The sequence below is a fragment of the Ischnura elegans genome, chromosome 6 (genome assembly GCF_921293095.1).
Source record: "Ischnura elegans chromosome 6, ioIscEleg1.1, whole genome shotgun sequence".
In the NCBI taxonomy this organism is placed as follows: domain Eukaryota; kingdom Metazoa; phylum Arthropoda; class Insecta; order Odonata; family Coenagrionidae; genus Ischnura; species Ischnura elegans.
In genome coordinates this window covers 12,853,862-12,865,224 of record NC_060251.1, presented here as the reverse complement: position 1 = coordinate 12,865,224, position 11,363 = coordinate 12,853,862, and the positions used below count along the sequence as shown (strand labels likewise).

General features: G+C 40.1%; 1 protein-coding gene across 1 annotated transcript; it reads left to right on the top strand.

Annotated features, from left to right (window-relative positions):
- The first annotated feature begins 949 nt into the window (after nt 1-949).
- Nucleotides 950-6,550, top strand: LOC124160116 (E3 ubiquitin-protein ligase HERC2-like). Its single transcript, XM_046535862.1, has 8 exons — nt 950-1,188; nt 2,251-2,461; nt 3,010-3,264; nt 4,830-4,964; nt 5,103-5,271; nt 5,489-5,652; nt 6,191-6,345; nt 6,465-6,550. The coding sequence occupies exons 1-7, from the start codon at nt 1,015-1,017 to the stop codon at nt 6,259-6,261; spliced, it is 1,179 nt and encodes a 392-aa protein (XP_046391818.1). The 5' UTR covers nt 950-1,014; the 3' UTR covers nt 6,262-6,345; nt 6,465-6,550.
- The last annotated feature ends 4,813 nt before the right edge of the window (nt 6,551-11,363 follow it).

The window sequence follows — 11,363 nt, the reverse complement described above, 5'->3', positions numbered from 1 at the left end:
AAAATGTGGGTATTTTGAGCTTATCTGGCATAAATATGTAATTTCTAGTGCTGGATTTTATGGCAGTTGTTTCCATTGAACTTCAGTTTAAGCCAAGATTCATATTTCCATCTGCACATATGTATTCAGTAAACGATATAATGTTTGTGTATTATATTTTTATACCAAAATGTGTTGTACTTTTTCACAGAAAAGCTCATCAAGTGGAGGATCATTGGGTGTAAATTACATCGCTTATGGAAATTTTCAAAAATAATTTCAACTTGGTAAAAAGTGTGGCATTGGCCAAAAATGGTTAAAAAAATTAATCATAAGGAAAGTTGTCATGATTAAATATGAAAATTGTTCATGTGGCCATTGATGGTACAGGAACCAACAAATTTGTAAGAAAAGAGTGGAGAGAGAGAAAATAAGGCATAAATCTGTGTATGCATGTATTGTAATGAATGAATCATTGTGTTACTTTGTACTCATCTTATTTGTAATTATTAATAAAGATTTTAGTACTGAAAATCACTTTTCTTTTTTATGGCTACTTTAAGCTAAAATTTAATGCAAGGCTGCCCAGTGAGAAATGGGTGGTGGAATCCACGTGGAACCCACGTGGAAATTTGGTGGAAAAATTAAAACAGCAGTAGGTGCTGTCCTAAAACCATTAAAACCTCAACCACTCTATATCTAAACCTTCTATATATGTGTCTACGATTTTTCATGTGCTCTCATGGCTGCCTTTCCACGAATTATATAAAAATAGAATGTGCAATACATTTTCACATAACTAGCGTGGTTTCAGGATGATAAATGACGCAATGTCACCAGAGAATTAAGTTCCACAAATTAGAAATTCTGTTTAACATTTTATGCTAATCACCACAAATCCACTTGAAATCAACGTGGATTCCACGTGGGTCCAACCACTCAATATCCACCACCACCATATATCCACGAGTCAACGTAGATTCCACGTGGGTTCCACGTGGATTCCACCACCCATTTCTCACTGGGGGGGCCTCAATGGATCCTGCAAGTGGACGTGGGAGGAAAAGTGGAGGTGAGGGCAGTGGAGGAAAGACCTCAGAAGATGATCACAAATCTGGAGATACAGAATGGGAAGTACCCCTTTGTGGGAACTTGGATAAGCTGCGTGGCATTTTGGTTTCTACTGCAAAGGAAACAACTTTTAGAAAGGTAAAGTCTAGGTGTTTTTATTTTGGCATACTAAGGATGCCAGGGCTTTTTTGGTGAATATGTATGTTTGCATTTAATAATTATAATAAAACTTATTAACTTCATTGGGATAATACATCCATGAGTTTCGTCAAGACAATACAGCATAAAATACTAACATATAAAAATTTAAGATACGAACGAGCTATACAAACACACAGCTATCAGTGGGAGTGAGGTCATAGGTTAATACACAACACCAGTAAAAATTAAAAAAAACTTAAAAATTCATTAAAAGCCTGATAGCAAAATCGCGATTATCCAGGCCAATGATGGAGGTAGTGGGCACCAATAATCAGACAACATGGGTAATCCAAATTTTCCCTTTCTTTTTTGTAATGTTTATAATTTATGTAAATCAAACAATTTTTTATTATTTATGTGTAAAGTCTGTTATTTTAGATTGCTTCCCGGAGTCATTGAGAGCTTTCTTCAAACCGACCGCGATCTTTTTTGTGGCAATTACCATATTTATCTGAATGTAGTCTCCTCTAAAGTAAAGGTGGGACTATATTCAAACCTTTTTTTTCCCCAAAACTTAATCCTCAAAATTAGTGGGGGGACTATATTCAGAGAAATATGGCATGTAATTGTACTCATATTCCCTGACCTCCATTACCCCAGCAATTAACTGTTGACTCAGGTGAGTGCTTGGCTACGACTCATTAGGCCGGTGCTTATTTATTTAAAATGATCCGATTTAAGAATTCGTGGTCTCAAAATGTTTAAATGGTGAGAAAACAATTGCCTGCCTGAGGTGCCTAAAAGCATCTTTATCTTGAGTATCTCTGATGATTTTGATTTTTTAATTGCATTGTGATAAATTTTTGTGCTTCCCACCAAAAGTTTGCTTGTTCATAACCTCATAGCTGAATTACCTCGTAAGGAAGCAGATATTTTTCCACAAGTGCTGTGATATAATCAAATATGTTACACAATATTCCTCACCGTTGTGTGTGGTGTAAATAAATTTTTGTGCTTAATATTACGTGAATGTAAATAAACTTTGATATTTCATTCCAGGTGGTGCAAGCAACAATGGTGAGAGATAGGCAGCATGGTCTTGTGATTGAACTGAATAGAATCCAAGTTCAAAGGTCAAGATCAAGTGGAGGATTGGCTGACCCTCATGGTGTCCGCTCAGTTTTTGGTCAAATGGTATCAAAGATGGAGCTCTTGTTCCGCGGAGGTGCTCTTCTGCTCCCTCATCGTGTGTGGAAAGTAAAATTTGTCGGTATGTATAATCCCAAAAATGAGAATTGATTCTCAACCTTCTTTAATTTTCAGTCACATCACATGTAATATTTTTTGATACAGTTAGCCAGTTGGTTAAGTTTAATGAAATATTAATGACAAGTCATCAGGCTTTCGATATAATATGCTGTGAAACAGTGCTGGAATTTTAAAATCCCTAATACTAGAAATTATGGGTAAGCAATCATTGGAAGAGTGATAGATGATGATTCCACTGTATTTAGGTCTTGTAGAAAATTCCATAGAGTTATCGTAGGGAAACATACAAACGTCATTGGTTTATGAAAGTGTAGGGGCCACTGTATCATCAATGGAACAGAAATAGTTGCATAAAATGGACAATATGTACTTAAGTGTCTTTTGTTTCCAAGTTTTGGGAACAGAATGTATTATACGATTTGAAAATGATGATTATTTTCTTGGCTGCACTGTATTTACCTCACCATTCTGTTAAAACATATATCATTATTTTGACAATTCATGTGAAGAACCACATTTTAAGTGACATTTTGCCTGTTGTGCCCTCAGGTGAAAGTGTTGATGACTGTGGAGGAGAGTACAGTGAGAGTATAGCAGAAATGTGTGAGGAATTACAAGAAGGAGCCGTTGCACCTCTGGTACCTACTCCCGATGCACGTGGTGACCATGACTATGCTCCATCCCCAACCTCTGTGAATGCAGCTGGGACTAATGGCAATGCATCATCCGTTGGAAGAGATGCTTGTTTCCTTCTCAATGCACAAGCTAATACTCCCTTCCATATGAGAATGTTCAGGTTTTTAGGTATGCTATTAAGGGTATGGTTTCTAAGTTTGGTATCTCTGGTGTCTTCTTTTCCCATTGAGATAAACTGATCTCATTTTTATTGTTTATTACTTTCCCACTTATTTGGGAAAAAATGTTTTTAGAACAATATTGTAACCGGTGCATTCTGCCCGCTTACATAGTGGCGCATGAGACGGGAGTGCGAGGTAAAGGAAGGCCGTTTTTTTTTCTTTTGATATGTGTCCGTGTGAATGTGTGCGTGAGTGTCATGAATCATTGAGTCCCCATTTGATGTTTCCCTATTTTCCTCCCCACAATGTGTAATGCTTTCTCCCCCCCCCTCCTGAAGTGTGCTAGTCGAACTCTTTAGACGAAGAAGAGCGTGGTTTCCCCCCCCCCCCTCGTGTCCTTGGTGAAGTGACCGTCCAGCCCCAAGTGCATCATCCTTTTTTTTCCCCTGACCCCTCCCTCCCTGGTGTTTCCTCCCCTCATTGGCTATATAACGTGGTGCACCGGAGGAAAGAGGGCTTAGATGATTTTCTTTTTTGGCGATTCCAAGCAACAAAAAACGCTCCCAAGAGTAGGCGGAGTTTGGGGAGGCAGAGAAAAAAGTTGGTGAAGAGATCCCGAGAGAGAGAGGGTGCCCAATGCGAGTAGCAGTTGCAAGGTAGACTCGTGGTGCTGATGAAAGGATCTCCCAACTGTCGCAGAGAGGCCATCTCCCACTCGTGAACCTGCCGGAGTTGACGCAGAGCAGCCTACGCCGCGGAACCGAATCGCCACGATCAGCAGATCGAGAGCCCCGAAAATTCGACAAACTGTAAGAGAAAAGCCACGAAATCCCATTCCCCACCCCCCCCTCTCAAGGAACAGAAGAAAATTCCCACTTCACCAAGTCAAGAAGAGAATTCATTAAAAACGTTTGTAAAATTTCCCCCCGCACAAGTAGAGAAGAGGACAGTACTTCCCCTATTACCGTGTGAATTTCAGTGCAATATCTATTTCGTTGTTTCATATTTCCATTCCCCCGTTTCTTTTTGTTTTTTAATTATTTTTCCCCTTTTCTTGTGGTTTTTGTATGGGTTATGAATGTGAAAACGTGTAGCGTGATTTTTTTTGGGTTTAGGTTAAGGACTGAAATTTTTCTGTTGTGCAGCATAGTGAATTATGCGTTGTATTTCATTGAATTCAAGGAGAAGAAGTTAATTGTTACTTTTGCCATTGATTTGCTTGTATTTGTAAATGATCATATTTAAACTCATTAAATTTATGTTGAGCGAACTACGCAGTCGAACGGCTTTCTTTATCCGAACGCTCCTGTCTCAGGTCTCATCACCCCTAAACTTCCCCTCCTACCCTTTCCCAAAATCCCATTCCCTCGCCCCAGGTGCACGGAATATCCCCGCTACACCTCTGCCCTCCCCTTTTGCCCTCCAATCTCCCCTTCCCCGAATGTGCCCCGCGCGGTGGGGTTACAACATATGATAATTTTTAGTTAAGATATAATAAAATTTTCTGATACTATGTATTATTTTCTTGACTTTTATCATTGCTCATACGTGTATTTGCTGTTATCCTTTTAGGAGTCTTAATGGGTTTGGCTATTAGGACTGGAAGCCCATTAAGTCTTAACTTAGCAGAACCTGTGTGGAAGCAATTAGCAGGACTCTCCTTGACGCCTGCAGACTTATCAGAAGTTGATCGTGATTATGTTCCAGGTAAGGTTAAGCATCATTCATGGTTAATTTGGTTCTGAAGATGGTTAAAATTAGTGAAATGGTACAATGAAAATGTACTTGCAAGTCAAGGTAGATGTAGATATTGTTAATTATGAAACATTTTTACATTTTATTTAGGTTTGACGTGTATTCGTGATATGGATGGCGATGAAGCAGCATTTAGAAGTCTGGCAATGCCATTCTCAACTCCATCATCCACTGGCCACGAGATTCCTTTGTCTACCCGCCATCGCGGAATCACCCCTAGTAATCGACATGAATATGTCAAGCTTGCTTTGCATTATAGGTCAGTTGTTATTCTGTAAAGTTTGTTCCCTGTTGTATGGCATAAATATTTTCCATTTTTATGATGACGGAATATATGAGCTATAATTTATCAGAAATACAGATAAGAAGTAGCCACCCATAGTCATAATCTCCCTCATTTTTCTTACCAGACTCATATGATACATAATTTCTCTTGTTGTCTTTCTTTCGATCTTTCCTGACTCAACATTATTCAGACTCCATGAATTTGATGAGCAAGTTGCAGCTGTTAGGGAAGGCATGGCACGAGTTGCACCAGTGCCTCTGTTATCCTTATTTAGTGGCTATGAATTGGAGACTATGGTCTGCGGCTCTCCAGACATACCTTTGAGTCTTCTAAAATCTGTTGCCACCTATAAAGGTGAAAGAAACTTCTAAATATAAGATTATTTTTAATTTTAGTTGGGTTATTACTTTCTTGAATAAAAGTGGTAAAAGTTGATCAGAAACATTTGGAAAATAATCAGGCTTTTACAAACATTAATTTTCCAAATTCTGGGAGAAGTTTTTTGCAATGAATGTCAATATGGAGGAAGTTAGGTGGCTCATTGTGGCTTCCTGTCTCAGGAGTTGATGTGCCTTGTGAATTGCCTCTCTCATAATTTAAAACAGTGTAAAAAGTTAAAACAAAATCATGTAGTATTGATTGTCATAGTAGTTTCCTAAGTGCTGTGAGAATTCAATGCTTCTGTGAGGAAGTATAAAATCTTATCACCATTACTCTCGTATTAAATGGTTATGTTTCGTTGTGCTTCATTTTTGCGCTCGTATTTCATGGATATAAGGATAGGTATAAAAATTTCAGTAAATGATGAAAACTTCGGGCCTGAGTCATTAGATAAAATTTCATTGTAGGAGATGCTTAATGGGATTGTAGCTAAATTTTGATACTTTTATAGGTGTTGACGGTAATGCACCTCTTGTCCAGTGGTTCTGGGATGTGATGGAGGAGTTCACTAATCAAGAGTGATCATTATTTCTTCGATTTGTTTGGGGAAGGACTCGACTTCCAAGGACTATTGCTGACTTCAGAGGAAGAGACTTTGTATTGCAGGTTTGTACACCTATCTTTGTTAGTATCTGAGAAGTAAAGTGTGTCCCAATATTTTCACCATTGCTGAGTAAACATTAATTTGTATGATGATCATATGGTTAATATTTTATTCTACACAGGTTTTGGATAAATACAACCCACCAGATCACTTCTTGCCTGAAAGTAACACATCTTTTTTTCTTCTTAAGATGCCAAGGTGTTCTTGTAAGGTAAGCTTTCAATGTGCCGATAAATCTTTCAAAGCTCATTCCTTTTTTTTTAAATTAATTTTTTGTTTAGGATTTAAATTTTTTGCAACTTTGTTATCAATATTTAAATGGACTCTAATTGGATACTTAATATTGTGCCCTTGCCTTTACTCTAGTGTGGTTAACTAACTACAGTGGCGTGCATATTGTAACTCACCCGTCCGCACTCCGTCCGGGTTCACTTTCAGAGGGGTGGGGAAGGATAGTTTGGAGGGATTGCTGAAGGTGAGCGGGTCGTGGTTCGATGGCTAGGGGAAATGGAGGGAGGGAGAAGGAAATAGGAAGATAAGTTGGGGTAGGTTCACTTGCTGAATGGAGGCTGGCGTGTACGAAATAATGAAGGCTTACGTAACAGTTTACAATTCCAACAACACGTTTAATGATCACTTCAAATAGGAAATGTTCCAAAAAATACATAAATGAATAACTCTTTGAATAACACAAATTAAATTACTGTTACTGGCCAGTTAGGAACCTAATAACATCAATTAATAAATGACAGAAAAGAAAATAAACCCTGATTACAATTGTTGGCGTGAAATATCATAAAATAGCTTAAAAAATGACAAACGCCAATTCCAAATAATCTCTTATTGTCCTACTAACTAGCATTAATCATTCACACACACACGGGGACACGGGGTGGGGGGGGGGGGGGAAATTAAAAAAAATATATATTAAAAAAAATGTATGGGAAAATATCATTGTTCTTCTTCTCTTGAATGGAAGAAAGAGGGAAATGGGGAGTGGGGCTCTTCTGATTCTGTTGAAATTTGGGGATATTGGTGGCTAGAGTACTTATCACTCTCGCTGATTTGCTGGTTGAGAAGATTTCCTCGGCTGACTGTGACTGTGACTGGCAGTGGACTTCCTCCAGGTAGTGGTGCTGGAGTTGATGGTTGTGGCAGTAGTGGGATACGAGGAGTCATGGATTGGATGACACCACCACCACTTCGAAAGATAGTGAGGAAGGTGGTGCTGTTGGAGGTGGCCAGCACATAGGCCGTCGGGGAGGGGGAGTTGCGGGTGGCTGTAGTGACAACAATCCACTTGGAATAGTTGACATTGAAAGGGATGATGATGACCTCGATAGCAACGAAAGAGACGGCATTCAAATGTGTTATTTGTAATCTGCTTGAGATAAACTGGAGAAAATATCTGTGATGAAGTTGGCACATTGCTAGGGAAATGAAAGCCACTGAAAAGGAAATAATGATTCCTTGAGATAGGTGGTGCACTATTGGCCGTTTGAGCTGATTTTTTTCTTCCTGTTCTAGTCAGTTGTTCATTTGAACTATTCACTTCGCAATAGCCTAAGGCAATGAAAGATTTGGTGGAATAGTACTTTAGTTTATTTATTTCAAAAAGGCTTTTGTTTATTTGAATGATGTGAATTGCTTTTGTATAGTACTACTGTTTTATCATGAGTACAATGTATTTGCCTTTTGTATTTTTATTTTAATGAAGAGTTTATCAAATTGTTTTGCCTAAATAAACCATGCTTAAATGCAGAATATGTATGTGATTTACAAAAGTAAGATCCCTAGCAATATCCTCACACTATGCTGTGAACTTCTGATCGCTCTTGCCTACAATTTCTACGATCGGGACAAAATTTGTGGAACTTTGTTAGGATATCGCATAACTGTTTACTTTACGAGCCACTCTTTGATTAACTCTGTCAATTGTTATCATATAGTGGCTTGGCATAAACATTAAAATATGTAATTTGCCAACCTGAGTAGTCTCCCAGCCTTGTGGTCCTTAAGTAGACTTTTGTCTAGCAAAGAGACATCACAGGCTTGACAATAGGGATTTAATAGCAAATATTTTCTGAAATACTAGGCTTGTCCGTAAAATAAGTTCCACGGGCTGCCGCTGGCGCTAGGAATGTTTGTATGCGCGGCCATGCAACAAAGGCAGATTGTTTGGTTCCCTCACTCCAATCCCTCACCAAGCCAGCGTCAATGCGACGTTTGGTCTTGGCTCAGCAGCCGTCAGCGATGGAGCTTCCTCTTGCGTCTCCCGCCAGCTGCGAGTTGCGGTCTGTGATTCGTTTCCTGGCCGCTAAGAAGAAATCGGCGAAGGAAATTCACGAAGAACTTTGTCAAGTGTATGGAGAAGAGTGTATGAGCTCCGGGATGGTGCGCAGATGGGTTAGGGACTTTAAAAATGGCCGAACAGACGTCCACGACGAAGCCCGTGCAGGGCGGCCATCGGTTTCCGACGAAACAATTGCCAAAGTCGAGGCGGCAATGCTTAAAGATCGACGGATTACAGTTCGGGAGCTGTGCGAAAAGATTCCGGAGGTCAGCAAAACCACAATTGACAAGATTTTGACTGAAAATTTAGGCTATTCAAAGGTCTGCGCAAGATGGGTACCAAAAATGCTCACTGCAGACCACCAGCGTCAGCGGGTTGAAGCGGCCCAAGAATTTCTCGCTTTTCACGGAACAACCGAAGAGGAATTTTTGGACTCTATTGCTACTGGTGACGAGACCTGGGTACACTACACCACACTGGAAACAAAGGAGCAATCGAAGCAGTGGAAGCACCCTTCTTCGCCCAGAGCAAAGAAGTTCAAACAAATCCTGTCTGCCGGGAAAATCATGGCTAGCGTTCGAACGGGCGTGTTGTTATGCGAGTTTATGCCTCGCGGGAAAACAATCAATGCTGACCGGTACTGTGAGACCTTGAAAAATCTTAGACGTGCAATTCAGAACAAGAGAAGAGGAATGCTGACAAAAGGAGTGCGTTTTCACCATGACGACGCCCGACCGCACACCGCCAATCGAACCACAGCCCTCATCGAAAGATTTGGATGGGATATGGTGTCTCACCCACCCTTCAGCCCAGACTTAGCACCAAGTGACTTCCATCTCTTCTCCGAGTTGAAGAAAAACCTTGGCGGAACCAAATTCCAGACGGATGAAGAGGTGCAAAACGCGGTTGTTAGTTTTCTACACGGACAGGCGGCAGAGTTCTATGACTCTGGTTTGAAGAAGTGGGTGCCTCGAATGCAGAAGTGCATAGAACGCAACGGCAATTATGTAGAAAAATAAAAGAAAGACTGAACTTTCCAAAAATGTACTTTTCTTTGCAATTAAACCAGTTATTTTATGTGAAAAAATTTCGTGGAACTTATTTTACGGACACGCCTCGTAGTTAAGGGAATACTGAAAAAGGCAATTCTTTTTCTCACACAGTCCCTGGTTTGTGATAAAAATGCTCTCATAAGTATCACCATCACTGGTTTAAAATTTTTATAATCAGTGTGATGCAGATGTCCATGCATTTTCCTTATGACTAGGGGCACCGAATTTTCGCGAACCGCGAAACGCGAATTATAACACGAAATTTCCAAGGCTGCGCGAAATTCACTTGGTTCCACGAAATTTCGCGTTTAAGCACTTTTCCTGCGAATTTGGCGCGATATTTTCTACCATTGCCGATAAAAAATACCCCGTCACTTCGTCTATTTAAAAACCGGTATCAAGGGCCGATCGCGTAAAGTCGGTGCTTTGCAACTGGCTCGGAACTGTGGCGAGGATTTGAATTTGGCGCCCAAAGCCGAAATGGTCTGCAGCGTATTCATGACCAAAAAGTGAAAAAAAGTTAAAAAAAAAAAAAAACGCATAAATTACTTTAATCGCATTTAAGGTTCGTCAGTTTGTCGCTCTCGCCAACATTGTAACATTCTGTAGCCGCGGCCACTTAGGCCGCTCTCAAACTGACTCTCGTCAGCTGACGCTCGTATTTCAAGCTGACTTTTCGCCTGCCGCCGTCCACAGCACGGTGACGTTCTCTCATGTCTTCAACGAGCCCACGGCGCCCATTTCAATACGGCCCGGCGATGCGCCGTCTACGTCGTGAAATATAGACTATGCTACATAGAGACCGCTTTCAGACGAAACGTCGCGACGTTTCGCCGGCCGCCGTTCACGTGTAATTCAGGCGGCTTTCTGACGAGACGACTCCCTGCAACGCCGTGTGCCGTGCAGTGGACGGCGCCCGCGGAAAATCGTTTCGTCTGAAAGTGGTTTTAAGATTGATTCATGTATATATACAGTAATTCTTCGACATACGAGCAAGATGCGTTTCGAGAGCCTATTTGTAACTTATAAGTTGATAAACCTATATGCAAGGCGTCGGAAAGTGTTGTTATCCTGCAGAACGCAACACCGCATTACAATTTTGCGTTAATCCATGGCCGCTCAGTGGTCCATGTTGTCGCTGTACCGGCGTATTGATCAGTTTATTGTTGAGGTTATAAGAACTGTGACAGTGAAGCATGCAAATAAGTTGTCAATTAAAGTAACAATTTAAGCTACCAACATCACAGAAAATGTATTGTGATCTGACTTAGAAGTTACAACAAAAAACTTGGTGAAACAACCAGTGGCTGCCTGATGTAATGAGACATATTGGTCGATCATGCATTCTTAACAACGTGTTATTTAACTTTTTTACTTGGCAAATAAAATTATGGAGGCATTTTTTTTTACAGAGCTTTCCTGCTGATTAACATCTTTGGTGAAATTATTTTCATTCACTTCTTGTGGTTGTTCATTTAAATTTGCCATTAATTCAGATAGTTAGAGTTCATCCTTGGAACTAAGTATCGAGAACCAGTGGGGGAGAACCAGGCCGGAATCGATAACCGAAAAAATTTAAGAACCAACTCAACCTTAATTTATTGAATTCCTTTACCCTAGTGCGCAATGCACAGTTTGGAAAAGAAAATGAATATCTTCTCTCAATAGTCTCAAC